Source organism: Melanotaenia boesemani, chromosome 20 (genome assembly GCF_017639745.1).
Source record: "Melanotaenia boesemani isolate fMelBoe1 chromosome 20, fMelBoe1.pri, whole genome shotgun sequence".
In the NCBI taxonomy this organism is placed as follows: domain Eukaryota; kingdom Metazoa; phylum Chordata; class Actinopteri; order Atheriniformes; family Melanotaeniidae; genus Melanotaenia; species Melanotaenia boesemani.
In genome coordinates, this window is record NC_055701.1 from 16205879 (window position 1) to 16220312 (window position 14434).

A 14434-nucleotide genomic window follows, 5' to 3' on the forward strand; every position below is an offset into this window, starting at 1 on the left:
AAAAGCTGTGCTTGTAAAAAAACAAACAAAAAAACAAGCAGCTTCAGTACTAATGTACTCAGACTGAAGGATGATTAAAATGTGAATATAAATGTGGCCAATGCAGACTGTTCCCTGGTGGGAAAATCACTGCTGCCTGTTGAGGGAACAACCTGAGGACCATTTATGAGTATTGAACACTAAATCCAGCTATAGTGCAGCAGTATGATCCTTGAGTGTGTCTTCTGATTTAAAGCATAGGCATAGAAAAGTACTTTACATTTTAGCTTGAAAAGATATGTTGTTTTACCTAGTAAAGTTAAATCTTCATACAACTTTCTACTTCTGGTTTTAATTTTTTCTATATTATATTTATAGATTGTCAACATCTACCACAAGGTGGCATAATATCTTCATGTAATAATAAAAAAGCAAGTTGTCCCCAAATACTTGTTGGCTAAATATTTAACACATTTTTCTTCAGTATCAATACATGGCTTTTTCATTACAGTTTATACACAGTTTGTACTGTAACCAGTATTCATTAAAGCAGAATTTTACATTGTGTACATTGTCAACAACATACCTGTACATGGACAAAGGTTTACATTTTGGAAACAAAAGGCTCTTCAGTTTCCAGACGTCATTGTAACACTAAAACCAAAAACACAAAATCTGTTGCTAATTATGGGTCTTTAAAACAAGTGTGTAAAATTTCAGGATCGGGTCAGATGCTTTTTTTTTTTTTTTTTTTTTTTTGCTTGAAAAAAAAACAGCAAAAATCAGGGCTAGTAAAATAAAGATCACCTCAAATTGGCACCTTCAATTAAAAAAGAGGAAAGATAAAGCCCAAGTCAAGTTGTTCAAGAGCTACTTCGTGTACTTCCACATACTTACAGCTGCAGTAAGAAATAGACTGACTCCAGTCAGACATGATCTAAGAAGTGTTCATTAATAGTCTGATGCCGTTTGTTAAAGTAGAAACTGTTTGCTGAGGCACATTTCTGGACTGAAAACTAGCATGGCAGCCAAAATTTTGAAACTGGAGATGGCCTGTCCATAAGAACCTTGTGCCTGACACTCTGCTCGAACACAACAATCCACTGCATCCACACTGTGGCATGTCCTGTCTTCAGCAGGTCTTTGTTTTATACACTGACTGCTGCGTTAACTCTGGGGATCTGAGCTGAATTTAATATTAGTTTTGCAAAAATGTTCATCACTGCAACAAGTTACACCAAGTGAGACATCTCCTAATTGTACTAAAATACAAACTATCAGCTCTACAGTGCCAATATTTTGGTACTTTTTTCTCACAACATACAAACTTTTAAAGTTTATTACACTTGCTCTGATACACCTCTCCAGTTCAATAGTTATAAAAACAGATACAAAACGTTCCAGTTTTACACAAAAACCTGAGGAAATTTCATTCAAAGGATTTTTTTTAATCTGTAATGCATCTCTACTCAACAATCCATCGTCTCCTTCAGCAGGTGTCTTGTTTCAGATTCAGATTTGGCTTTTTTTGTTTTCTTTAAACGAGATATTTTTTAAATGCAAACAGCTAAATTACATTGAGCTCATTTCCACAGCTCAATCTTAGAGGTAATTTAAGTTAGTGCCATCATGTTATGTAGGACAAGATATGTCCACCTGATTTCTTGGCACCATGGCACTTTGTGTTTTAAGATTCATTTTCATTTTACATCTTTCCTACCTACCATACAAAGAAGTCCCTCTTGGAACGAATGAAGCAACAGCACTCCAAATTATACATTTTTAAAAAGTGTCCTTAGACGAATTAACAGTTTTTTAAACTCATGTATATCTTTTTAAATATGCAGCTTAATATTGGTTCATTATGTACAGCATGATATTGTGAAAGTGCTGTTTTTTCTTTTTTTTTTAGCAATTGTGTTCTTTAAAAAAAAAAAAAAAATCTATAGATAATACTGATCAGAGGCAGGTCACAGTGTTTATGCTTTTTCATGTGCATGTGTCTTTCTTGTATATTCATGCATCCAACCTGATTTAATACTTGGCCAAAACAAAGTCCAAATTTTGGCCTCTATATTTTGAACAGATTCAGGAAGTTGCATTAAAGCTGTACAGTGTTCACCCTGCCAGCATCTGTGATATGTTGTCCATGATCAAATCAGCCTGGAATTTCGGATGTACTGGATGAGGACCTTGTAGATGAAGGAATACTGAGACAACATCTGAACCATCATCATCCTCTGATTACGCAGTTCTATCAGAACCTTTGGGACATTCAGCGTCTGAAAGAAACAATAATTTTTGTTTTGAAATTAACAGGTATGGTACAGCTTTAATCTTCTTAAACTTCCTCTTCATGAAGGTACGTACCTCATTGTGCTCCAGACAAGCAATCATGATCTCAGACAGGATGACAACGCCAGTTCGGCCCACTCCCGCACTGCAGTGGACCAGCACAGGTTGGTTGGTGTTCTTGGGGTCACTGATGCTGTTTGTGTGTCTCCTCACAGACTGGATCTCCTCCAGGTAGGCTGGGGAGTGATGACAACATTTACTTGAGATTTAATTGTGTCAAAAAAGTGCAATATTGGAAACATGTTCAACGAGCCTTCAAAGTAAAGATAAGATTATATATTAAAAAAAAAAAAAAACTGGCCCAACTCACTGAGGAAGCCTTTGAAGTCCTCAGGACAGCCATGGTCAGGCCAGTCCGTATACTGCAGGTGCCACACAGTCCTCTCTTGTCCTGTCAAGAGGTGTTTGATCTTTAGGCCTGTGGTGGCGTAGCAGCCAGACTCTGTGCGGAACCGCGTGGTGATCTTGAAGCGACCGTACGTCACCGTGTTGTGGCGAGAGCCAAGTCGGGGCCAGTAGCGGAAGCTTTTCTCCCGCCCACTCTCCTACAAAAAGGGGATGATGTGAAGAGGTGAGTGATGTGGTGATGGCAAATATAAAATGTGGCGCTTTAGTAATAAAAATCAGTGCACCTCTTCGGCAGTAACCATGGCAATGATGGAGATACCCTGTTCCCACACCATCTGCCAGAAGTCCTGGCACGTGTTTGACAGAGGACCCTGTGTGGCAATGTAACTGCACTCCTGTCCCCCTGCTGTTACCTAATTAGAAAAGAATTAAATAAATACATTTTTAAGAAAAGATAAACAGATCCAGTTCATGGGAAATACCCTAGAGGGATGATGCAAAAGAAAACTGGTTTATGTTCTTGCAGAAATATTGCAGGATTATGACTGAGGCTTTTACAGATTTAGATTCATGTGGTGTAAAAAAGAAGCATGTTGTGAGCATCTTTGTGCATCTTACTCTAATATGTGATGCATTGATGTAGCCAGTGTTGTTCTCTTTAGTGGGAACTAGCTCCACTCGAGTGTCATCATAAGGCAGGACGTCTTGGAAGCGGTTTTTGTCATTGTTTTCTGGTAGATAAGCAATGGTGCACTCTCCTCCTGGACGACGCTTTGGGATACTCTCATACTCTTTTAAGAGCTCCCCCCGGTCCATGTGCTGCTCCAGCAGTTTACACTGACAGACACAGACAGAAAAATACAGTTTTCATAGGGAACGTAGTTCTGATCCATCAACAACTTCATCCCATGTTGATTTTCTAAGACCATTCACTTCCATTTCTGAAACTTCTGAAACACTGAGAACTACTTTACATGCATGAATATTTTCATTAACAAACAAGTTCAAATCAAAGGCTGAAATCCATTTTTTTAAATGATGTCATAAGAGTAGTACAAAATGTACATATACAACAGACACACATCTGATCAGTACAAAGGGACAATCGAGTGCACTTTTACTTTCATTACAGAAAAAAAAAAAAACTTGTTTCTTGAAGAGGAGTTCACTGTAAAACTAGCTCATGGTGCTGCAGCTCAGTCAACTTAATTATGAAAACAAATTCAGGATTGGAATTTAAACTGATCAGCTTCTTAAAAAACTAAATAATCCTAGAACAGAAAATATGTAGTAATGCCAAATATTGTTTAATTTCTTTATGTCAAAAATGCCTACATGTACTGTATTATTATTTCATTTATCTTCAATCTGCAGTGGTGAAATCTTTAGCTAAATAATTTGATGCATTACATCAGAAAAAGGCATATAAAATTATTTAATTCACACACAACCCCCATGCACACTTCATATGAATGACCGTTGAGCTAGTTATAACAAATCTATAGTTAACAACTCTCCTCTATCTCCTATCTACTGTGAATTATCAGATGAGAAATTCACTTTTCTTGTCAAAACTGCACCAAGATGAACAAAGCTGTCCACTTCATGTGTTTTAAAGTTGGGAACAAAAACACCATCTCTTTCTCATTCATGTATTCTTCATAACAAAGTCTCTAGAACAAGCTAACTAATCCAACAAGCCCGGCAGCTTCGATGATCAACTTTTTAAAACAGCAGCAACACATAATATTTCTCTCAGAAGTTCTGAGTTTATAAACTTAACTAGGCTATATATAAAGGCTACAAAGGTAAAGTTTTCATAGAAAAAGTCTGAACAATTCAAATATTCGTGTCTTACCCTCTCATCATTAGACACTTGCTCAGGCTCATCCTTGACCTCATCGTGCACTGGCTGCCTGGACACTGACAAGCCATTAAGATGGGCAACTTTCAGAGGGCCCATCTTCTTCACCTCTGACCTGGTTCCTTTCTTCATCCCCTAGTGTGAAAATGGCAGAGACAGAGAAACAGTATGATGATTGAGTATGAAAGTCTGAGAGAGTGTAGACTGACTAGAGAGGAGGGACGGAGGAGCCTCATTGTGTTGAAGAATGTCATATTTCTGGTTTACCAAGTTAGTAGAACTGCATTCTTTCAATATGTTCCGATTGTAAAGCTGTTTTAAATGCTAGCCATTGAAACATCCTTCAATCCTCCCTAACAGTGAGGCACAGAAAAACAAAGTTTATAAAAAAAAAAAAAAAAACACTATTTTTGAAAAACTGAATTATAGTCCAATTTCTGCTGAAGTTCTCCAAGATGTTACAGCAACAGATCATGAAAGAAAAGTTGTTAAATTTGTGCCATGTGCTAATCATACACTGTAGATAATTTAGAGACGAATCTGAAAACCTAACTTTAATATAACTTCCACTTTCACAAAAAGTAATGTGAGATAAGCCTCTGTCTTCAGTGTAAACATACCTACTGCTATTACTTAATCCTAGCAGTGTTTGTATGCGTGTAGGCAGGTGCACTGGGTCTGTAAATCACACGATCAAAGCTTTTCTACCATGATCCATTACCTTTTAACTGTTGTGACCATTTCTTTAGGGGATCTTTAGCTGATTCCAAAACTTTACTTCTGAATGTATACAATATAAATGTACTCAACAGTTTGTCTTCTCATGCAATCAACACAACTAGTTTTGTTGTGTTACTGGGGACACCCACACCATGCAATGAGGAGGAGCCAAGAAAACTCATGAGTATAAAGTTACTGCTTGACACAGACACGAGATAGCTTTTTTAAGTCAAAGAAAAAATAATTATGAAAATAACATTCAACATGGTAAGTACATAAACTACCTTTTAAATAATTATTCTTGCTTTAATACAAGTTTAAAGTGAAATGTTGCTAAAAAAAAATGAAACTTCTAGAATAGAGAAATGCCTGTTACCAATTAACCCTTTAAATGGTCAAATTGCCAATGCACTATGCAAACTCTGTCAAAACAGCTGCTGAATGCTGAGTTATAAAGCTCATTATTAAAACAGCTCCAAACATATAAACAGATTTGGGAGCAGGACTCACCGGAGGGGGTAAACCCTCCACTGTTTTCTTCCCAGGAGGAACATCAGACACAGGCCTTTTCTTTAAGTCTTTCTTAGACTTTTGCTTGGCCTGATCACTCAGGTCGCCCTCTGACACCGAGGGCATAATCCTGTGCTGTCTTAAATCTGACAGCAGGGACAGAGGCTCATCTTCTTGGATGAGAGGATGAACTTTATAGGCCAAAGAACTGGCTATGGAGGGATCGAGGGCAGAGCCTATGGGATATGCAGGAGGAGGCTCTATGGGAGTCTGGTGCTGACTTGTGAAAGAAGAGAGAGATGTCAGGCTGTGATGCTGCTGTGGTGGCTGCTCAGATACAATGGCTGAAATTGCCTCCTGTGACAATGGTGTGTGGCGTCCACTATCATCCTCAAACTCCTCCTCTTCTCCACTACTGTGAACTAGCATTGTTGCATCAGACAGTGACTTTTTATGTCCATAGTGTGCATCTTCTTTCATTTCTGCCCTCTCTTCTGTCTTTGTATGATCAAAAAACACATTTAACTGCGATCCCTGGGATCGACCACCATGCAGCACTGGAGGTGGGGTGGCTGTTTCTACCGCTGATGAAGACACAGTCCGCTCTTTGACCCTCATTCCCTCAAAACTGTGTGCCAAACCAGCAATCTCAATGGAGTTACGCTTCTGAGCATGGTATGGCTGTCTATGCGGGGGTCCACTGACAAGAGGCTCTGAAACTTCTTGCAGTGAGTGTGCAACAGGCAGGCTGTCTTCTTGAAAAGTCTGGACTGAGTGATGCACACGCCTTGTGATAATCAGGTCAGGATTGCTACTGCTGACATACAGATGACGCGACAGATCAGGTGTGCTGTTAGCAGGACGAGGATGAGCATATGGATAAGGTGGCGGTGGTCGATAGACTTGGGTTCTCATGATGTTGGGCGCCGGATACTCCTGTGCCTGCTGTAACTGCACATTTGTGAGTTCTGGGACGCTGACTGCCCCCACAACAGGCCTACGCTCTGCAGGGTAGGGGTATGGAGAAGGGCTGTGGAAGCTGGAGCCCAAATGAAAGGGATAGTGGTGGTGTTGGGATGGTTCTCCCCTTATCTCTGGTTGGCTGTATACTAGAGGGTCTGGTCTGCTGTAGGCATACGAGTTTCCAATATTTAAGTTCCTCATTGAGTGGCTCTGACGGTGCTCTTGAGATAAAACCATTCCTCCCCCTACACCTCGGTTCTTCTGGCGCATCACTGTCTCATAATCAGGGGTCGCACGATAAGATGGTGGAATAAGAGCGCTGTGGCGATGAGAAGGGACGTAATCTGGTCTGGTGATATCACTTGTAATAGATGGGTTGGAGGACATGGGTGAAGGCTGAAGGTAGTGCTGGGGATTGGTCAGAGAGCTGGTGCTGTGGGCGCTGTAGACACTTCCATTACGCAAACGTCCTCCGCCGCTGTATTCCAGAGGAGAGCAGTCCAGGCTAGTCTGAGAGTGGTAGTAATAACCATTCTGACTGTTCATGTACAGGTTGTCTATAAGAAAGGGAGAACACACCAATATGGATGTAGAATCAGAATTAAAAAACAATTTATACAAAGCAGAAATCATACTGAATAAACAAATGTTAAGAATTATATAAGGACTTGACATTCCAAAGAACACCTTGTCAAGCGGTTAGCTGTAACAAAATGTTTGTTCGGTGTTTACCCTGTGATGATGTGTAAGGCTCTGAGAAATGGCCATTGTAGTGCATTTGTGGAGGGGGCATCATGTAGGCTTGTGGCTTTGGCTGTAAATTAAATTTACAGATTTAATCAATAGCGTGATCAAAATACTGTGCAAAAGCTAAGTAATATATAACTACAAACTGATAAATATACTAATAATATAACTTTCTGTTGATAATTATTCTAACAATCATGTAGTTCAATGTTAATAAAAAATGAACAGAACTGCAACACAGTATGCTGTAATTAGCAACGTGATTGCTGAATAAGAGAACACAGGCATACCAAAGATAATCTAGTAGAGGATCTCCGTCTGACTGGGTTGACTGCTGTTGGCTGCGTTTGGCTGGTGGGACAACAGACAAAAAAGACAAAACAAACATCAATACCTAGTCCATCATTATGAAACAGCTTTTTCTAATACCTTACTCTGATTTTTTATATTTCCAGGTGTACACGTTCAAGTCCACCAAAACAGTTTGTCATCCCTTTTCCAATAGACCTTAAATATATTTTATTTAGCACAGCGGCAAACATGAAGGGCCTAATAATCACACAAAGATAGTATACAAAGAATAGTGCTACATGCTATAGTCGACTGCATTAAAACATGAAACTGAACAAAAATTTAGCCAAAATATAGTAATAACTTATTATAGTTGTGATTTCTATTAGAACATAAACATAATCAAATAACATGTTCATTTAAATTAAGAAAAAAAAAAACATTAATGACTTTATACTTGATGACCCAGAGCCCACTAACATCTTCCTAGTCACAGCAGGATAGATAATGATACACGGTAGGTGGTGGCTGACTGTGTTGCTCACCCCTTATTAGAAGGTAGAGAGGTACGAGAGAGCATTGGAAAACGAGGAAAGGAAAGAGTAAGAAGGGACTTCTGGGAGCTCTCAGAAGGCAGCGTGTCACACTCCTCTCTGAAGAGAGAGGAGGACAGACATGAGGCTACACCAAAGAGGAGACTCATGCAGAAGACAGTGACGAACAAAGAGAAAGGAAATAGGCTAAATGTGTTACAAAACACTTACAGATTACTCTTGTTAATCTTATAAAACTTGAGCCTGGCCAGACACATCCGGCACACATATTTAGAGGTTTCCATGTCTTCCTAAAAAAGAGAGGAAAACAAACCATTAGATGGTGAAACAGTTGGTACTGAGACAGTGTTTGTTTTATTATGTTCAAATAGAAGTACTCCTGTGTATGCGCTCATAAACTTCTACATTGTTTCAGGTAACGGTATGCGACATAATGACACTAACACACCGCACACACACACAGAGGCTTTGTTAAAGCATAGTGGAAAGAGCCATGAATGTAAAATGTCATTTTAGCCTAATCAAATAAAAGACAGCAATGTCACCAGTTATGGGACATGAGAGACAGCAGACTTACGGTCTGGAACTGAACACTCTCCTCTCTGTTGGCCAGCTCCAGTGCAAAGAAAGACCTATTGTGACTCATGTTGTTAATTTCATGCCACCTACACAGCCAATTAACACAGTGACAAAAAAGAAGAGGAAAGAAGAAATAACAATTTAATACAGGATGAAGCTGCAAGTCATTTCCTGCAACATATACATTTACATATCTAACATTTTCCTCACAATTTCAGAATATCTGAAAACATTTTACACAACTCAAATACGAAGGATTAGGTAAGGAGCAACGTCTAAGAATAGCTGTGCAACAAATCTGAATGAGTTGCTTGTGACTCCTTAAGATTTACAATTTACTAAATGTTTTTAATAGTTCAAATCTGGAAGAATATCACATTTAAGGCTTTTTAATCTGTTGTGCTGGGAGAAGGAAAGGAATAAACAGCATTCACTTCTTTATAGACTTACCTATATAATAAAGGGGGACGTCCATTCTTATGCTTGACAAAAATGCCATCGAGACAGGATCCCAGGGTTACATCTGTGCCAGCACTGTCCTGAGCCCATTAAAGGAAAGGATTATTTCATGCCCTCCTGATTCTAATAAGTCAGTGTCATGGTTCTTGGGGGTTTGGGCCAGGGATCTCAGACTCCAAACCTCATGAGTCAGTGTCCTGCAGGTTTTAAATCATTCCCTGCTCTAGCACACCTGATTTACATTAAATTAAATTAATCCTACAACATGTTGTCAAGTTCTACAAAACAACCCATTGATGTGAATCAAGTGTGATGAAGCAGGAAACATCTAAAACCTGCAAGACAATGGCCCTCGAGGAACAGAGTTTGAGATGCCTGGTTTTGACTGTTGGGGACTACATAACAGACCTCACAGACCTACCTTGGCTTGGTAGCTCTCCTGGCCATAGCCTTCCATTTTCTCCACCTCCTGCATGTACAACATTTCTACCTCTGGGGCTGACAAACCTCTGAAAGAAAACATAATACCAAGACAACAATACAATAAATAAATTAAAAAATAATAACTGAAAGAGTTGCAGTGTCATAAGCTGGGACAAGAAACAACAAACCCTGAATCAAGTTTTAAAACATACTGAATGAAATTGTGGTGACTGATTCAAGGCCAGTTTCTTTTTTATCATCAAAGCTGTCTCTCAGATCTTGTCTTTGCTTCATCAGTTCCGCTTCCTATTTGTAATGGCATTTATCCAGTGCTTTGTAAGTATTAGTTAGTGTCAGTATCAAATCCTCAGTCTGATGCTTAGAGGAGCTAGTGGTTGTCAGGAGTTACTTCAAGGCTTGGCACGTCAAGGAATTTCTCAACCAGTCATGCCAATTTTTGACCCACTGTACAAATTGAGGAGTCAGTTGAGACCTAAAAAGTTAATGACAATCCCAGACTTCACAAATGAAGCAACTTTAACTTGTGCACAATTGCTTTCTACTTTTCCAAATTAAATAAGTGACAAGCACTAACATTTGAAAAATAGCAAATTTCAGGCAGACTGATGCTTTGAAAACATGCTCACCTGAGGGACTGATAAAGAAGCGCCACTTTCTGGGTGGCTTCCTCCAGCACTCGCTCATCCTGAATCCAGTCCTGCATTGATAAGAGTTAAGGTTGACATAATTACACAAATGCTCACAGAAAATGGGAAATATATATATTTTTTTTCCATAAAAACAAAATTCACTTCACAGAATTCTTACAATTGGAAACAGTGCAAATTTCTGAAGGAACTCCTGGGAATCATATTGATTGAAGTCTCCAAAGTCAGCTGTGGAGGAAAAGAGACAATGCACCTAACAACAGCTATAAAGATGAATTCATACACCATGACACTGCTCTAAGGACAATCTTATTACATTTATTTCTGCATTTATTGCAAGGCAAATAGCCAGTGAGGAATTGCAGGATGGTGTAATGCCTTATGGGAGGCTGTGGTGTATGATGACATGATGAACTAATTTTAGGAGAGGAGAGGTTCATTTGTTGCTGCAGCGTCCAACAACATAAACTGTCACAGCTTCTGGTTGTCTTTTGGTAACATACATGGCTACGCCAAGGATCTTAGGCATGAGTAATGCCTAAAAGCTACATCTGCCCTTCACAACAGTCTATATGCTAAACAAATGAGAAGCTACACAAATCACAATTTATAAGTTTTCATATCAAATTAAGCCACAGATAAATATATAGGGCAGCTGGGTGAAGTTTCATGAAGCCTTCCTCCAGGAAGCATATTTAATGTTGGTTGGGCATTTGAACATAACAGCAACAGCAAGTGATCTCAGTGGCTTTGCTATGCAAACATCCAGGCCAGTAAGTTGCAATGCCTGATATAACTTTGCCAGCAGTGTTTGAGATTCTTCCAACTGGGTAAAGCTTGGAGGATACGACAGTTGAAACTCACACAAAAAGTCTTGACAATCACATACAGACAAATCTGACCACTTTAACTGGTAGGTTTATTATAACAGTGCCCCTTTATTTATTGCATAGTACAAGAATTAGGAGACAGTTTGTTCCTAGGATTAACTACTGCAAGCTGCAGGTAAACACTAAAATAGTTTTATATGCATTCATATTTTCTGCTGTTCCAGTAAGGAGTAAAAGCAATAAACTTGCTTTAAACACCAATGCTAAAAACTATAATTAAATAAATAATAATAAGCAATAACAAATAGATTTTACCTTGCACTGCCAAGCTAGCTAAGCGTATAGCTAGGTCTAGAGATAATGAGATCTTTCCCTCCAGAACATCCTTCTTCAGCTGCAGGTAATACTGATATCTGTGGAGAGAGGGCTGGCTTGTTAAGAGCAAAAAAGGGCCAAACATCTGAGAAACAATTACGACTTTCAGGTATGCTAAAACAGATGCAAAGTCATTATTGAGTGAAATATCTAACATTTAACAGTATTATAAGAACATTTTTAACAAATCCTAAAAAAAAAATTACATGTGATTGTATAAATTCAAACAATTTGACTGATATGTCTTGATTACACATTAACACATGAATTAAAAGAAATAAATGGGGAGAAATAAGAGGCCATTATCAACTTGGACTTGGCTGAATTGTTCCAACACCACACTAAAACGAGGCCTCATACTCTTCAGACCAGACAGACAGAAAAATTGATTATTTAAGACGCTTTCTGTCACCTTGTTATTTCCTGTTGCAGCTGAGTGACACTGGGTATGTAAAACACAACTCCAAAGTAAACGGTGGGCTCCAGCCCATACTTGTCTAGCTGCTTCTTCAGTGCCTTCTCCACATCAATCCATCTCTGCTGGTTCTGCTTATTAAAGTACCACAAACTGAAGAATGTTATCTATGAAACAAAGAAAGCAAGTTACACTTTAATTACACAGTGAACAAGAATATTTTGGGCAGCATGAAAATCTGACAGACCAATTCAGGGTTTGCTTTTGTTTATTAAAATAAATGCACATACATCCAACTTATTCAAAGTTACTGAGCAACATAAATAAGGAAAAAATTGAGACAAATACATAATTAGCACTGACTAATAACTATTGCAAAACAGCCTGTAGCGATGACAATCAATGAGTCTTTCCTGCAGCCATATAAAAATGTTTTCTGACAGCATAACACATGAGGGGGACAAAGATTATGAGAAATCACGAGTAAGCATTGACAAACTGCTTATCTTAGTCAGTTTCCCTGCTTACCAGTTTCAGAAAGGAATGTGAGCAGAAAACAGCCTTAATCAAAATACTTTCTTGCTGAGATGGCAAGTCCTAAAAAGAGTCTATCAGCGAGAACAATCAGCACTTGTATTGAATGAAACCGCATACATACCTCTCTTAACTTGAGTCTCTGTGCTACTGCTTCCAAACATTCCTGCCCAGTGCTCTCCACCGACAGTGTAAACTCAACAAACTCTCCATTAAGAAGCTGAATCCGAGTGACAAGACAGCTCTTGCTTGAAACTGTATACCTTCGAGTCCTTTTGAGTTTTAAGCCAAATGGCAAGGGCATGTTTTACAGTTCTTTCAAAAGTCTTCACTTAGTCCACAAAAAATATCCTCCTCGGTGTCCACTCGAAAATTGAGAGAATGTTACAAGTCACGAGGTTCATCGTTAGGCGTCAGATCTGAAACGTAAGAAGAAATAACTCTTAAAAAAAAGCCCTTGATACCACACTACAAAATAAACACCAGAGTACATTAAGTCACAACTTGAATCTGGTCTTGCTCATCGCTAAAGAATACGCTACAAATGCATTCAGATAGGCCAGAACAGGCAAACACAGCGTAATCCTCTAATATTATATTTGTTGTGTTTACGAAAACTTTTCTAAATTAGGGGGTTCTTTTGGCTAACGCTCTGAATAATTGTATGCAAATATGTGGACTTTCATAAATTTGGAGTAGTCTACCTGATCTATGTTACGCTGATCATTTTGCCAGTCATTTTTCCAAGCTTCTGGTTAGATAATCCCCTCTCGGAGAATAGCCTGCTCCAAACACCAACTAGGGACCTGATTCGATGCGCAGCAAGCTACTGCAAAAATCCTTGCTCCATTTTTAAGCCTAAACTATCCATTAATCATATCCTAAATTACCAATATCACTACCCTTTCCGTCTAATACACATATGTATCGAAGTTTCAACTAGCGTCTAACAATAACCGAGAACTAACTACTTTTCAACTTTTTAAATACCACCTGAGTTAGCTTTAACACTAGCCAGCTAACTCGTGCTTCAGCAAATAGACGACACCCTCAGGAGGCAGACGTCGCCGGTAAATATTGTGGGACAGAGAGAAAAAACGTTAACTTTACCGTTAACCACCTAGTGCCGTTCTGTAGTCCAACTAAAATTCGTCCTTAAAGATTCCGTATTCGAGGTCAGTGAATAACTATTATTCAGATATTTACTAGAATTTGAGGTAGTTTATTTGTTTAGCCGTTTCTTTCTGTATCTAAATTACCGAAGCAACCCCATGCCTCTTGGTCCAACAGTTCACTCAAGTTCCAAGCGTGTTTCGCTTCCTGGGATTGGAAGAGCAACAAGTGTTTTTCGTCTACATCCGCGGCGCTATATTTTTGGTATTTGCGCTTTAGTTATTAGTTACACCCTAATTTAAAGATGATACATTTTAAGCTCTGCTATAAATGCGTTAAACAATATGACTGCCCGTAATTTATTTGGAGGACGTTTCATATATAGTATAGTACCGCCATGGCGGAAGAATATATGGCTTTCGGTGCCATGACATCAGACAGCTGGAATGCTGAATGGTGAAAATGCCAGAAATGGGACAGCTGTCACGCACTGCTGGCCGCAGACCTGTTTGTTTACATTTTGCTTCGACCTACAGCTACTAACAGCTGTAATTGCATACAAATAATATTGTGCAATGCATTCTTTGTTTGCAAAATGACCCGAGATATGATCTTCAAAACAGGCCATAAGGCATGCGTGCTGCTGGTTGTGGGTTTAGTCATTAGTTTTAGTTTCTCTCAGAAATCACATGGAAGTGTACAATAAG

At 38.9% G+C, this 14434-nt stretch overlaps 1 protein-coding gene across 4 annotated transcripts; it reads right to left on the minus strand.

Moving 5' to 3' along the window:
* Positions 1 to 429: 429 nt before the first annotated feature.
* Positions 430 to 13941, minus strand: ptpn21 (protein tyrosine phosphatase non-receptor type 21). Of its 4 annotated transcripts, none has more exons than XM_041972891.1 (20): positions 13725 to 13941; positions 12739 to 13033; positions 12078 to 12247; positions 11606 to 11703; positions 10621 to 10688; positions 10440 to 10510; positions 9791 to 9878; positions 9361 to 9449; positions 8909 to 8996; positions 8542 to 8621; positions 8323 to 8430; positions 7777 to 7837; positions 7472 to 7553; positions 5777 to 7296; positions 4541 to 4681; positions 3301 to 3519; positions 2967 to 3095; positions 2645 to 2879; positions 2350 to 2510; positions 430 to 2261 (listed from the first exon to the last, which is right to left on the minus strand). In XM_041972891.1, the coding sequence occupies exons 2-20, from the start codon at positions 12916 to 12918 to the stop codon at positions 2133 to 2135; spliced, it is 3717 nt and encodes a 1238-aa protein (XP_041828825.1). In that variant the 5' UTR covers positions 12919 to 13033; positions 13725 to 13941; the 3' UTR covers positions 430 to 2132. The 4 variants fall into 4 exon arrangements, with proteins under 4 accessions (XP_041828825.1, XP_041828827.1, XP_041828826.1 ...); XM_041972893.1 differs by having other exon boundaries at positions 13874 to 13925; XM_041972892.1 differs by lacking the exon at positions 13725 to 13941 and adding an exon at positions 13319 to 13622.
* Positions 13942 to 14434: the final 493 nt, after the last annotated feature.

Excerpts from the sequence above, each read along its gene's own strand:
- ptpn21 (XM_041972891.1), bottom strand. The coding sequence starts at position 12,918 with ATGCCCTTGCCATTTGGCTTAAAACTCAAAAGGACTCGAAGGTATACA. Across the intron at positions 10,511-10,620 it reads AATTTGCACTGTTTCCAATT|GACTGGATTCAGGATGAGCG; the intron begins GTAAGAATTCTG and ends TTATCAATGCAG. Across the intron at positions 8,997-9,360 it reads CGTCCCCCTTTATTATATAG|GTGGCATGAAATTAACAACA; the intron begins GTAAGTCTATAA and ends TTGGCTGTGTAG.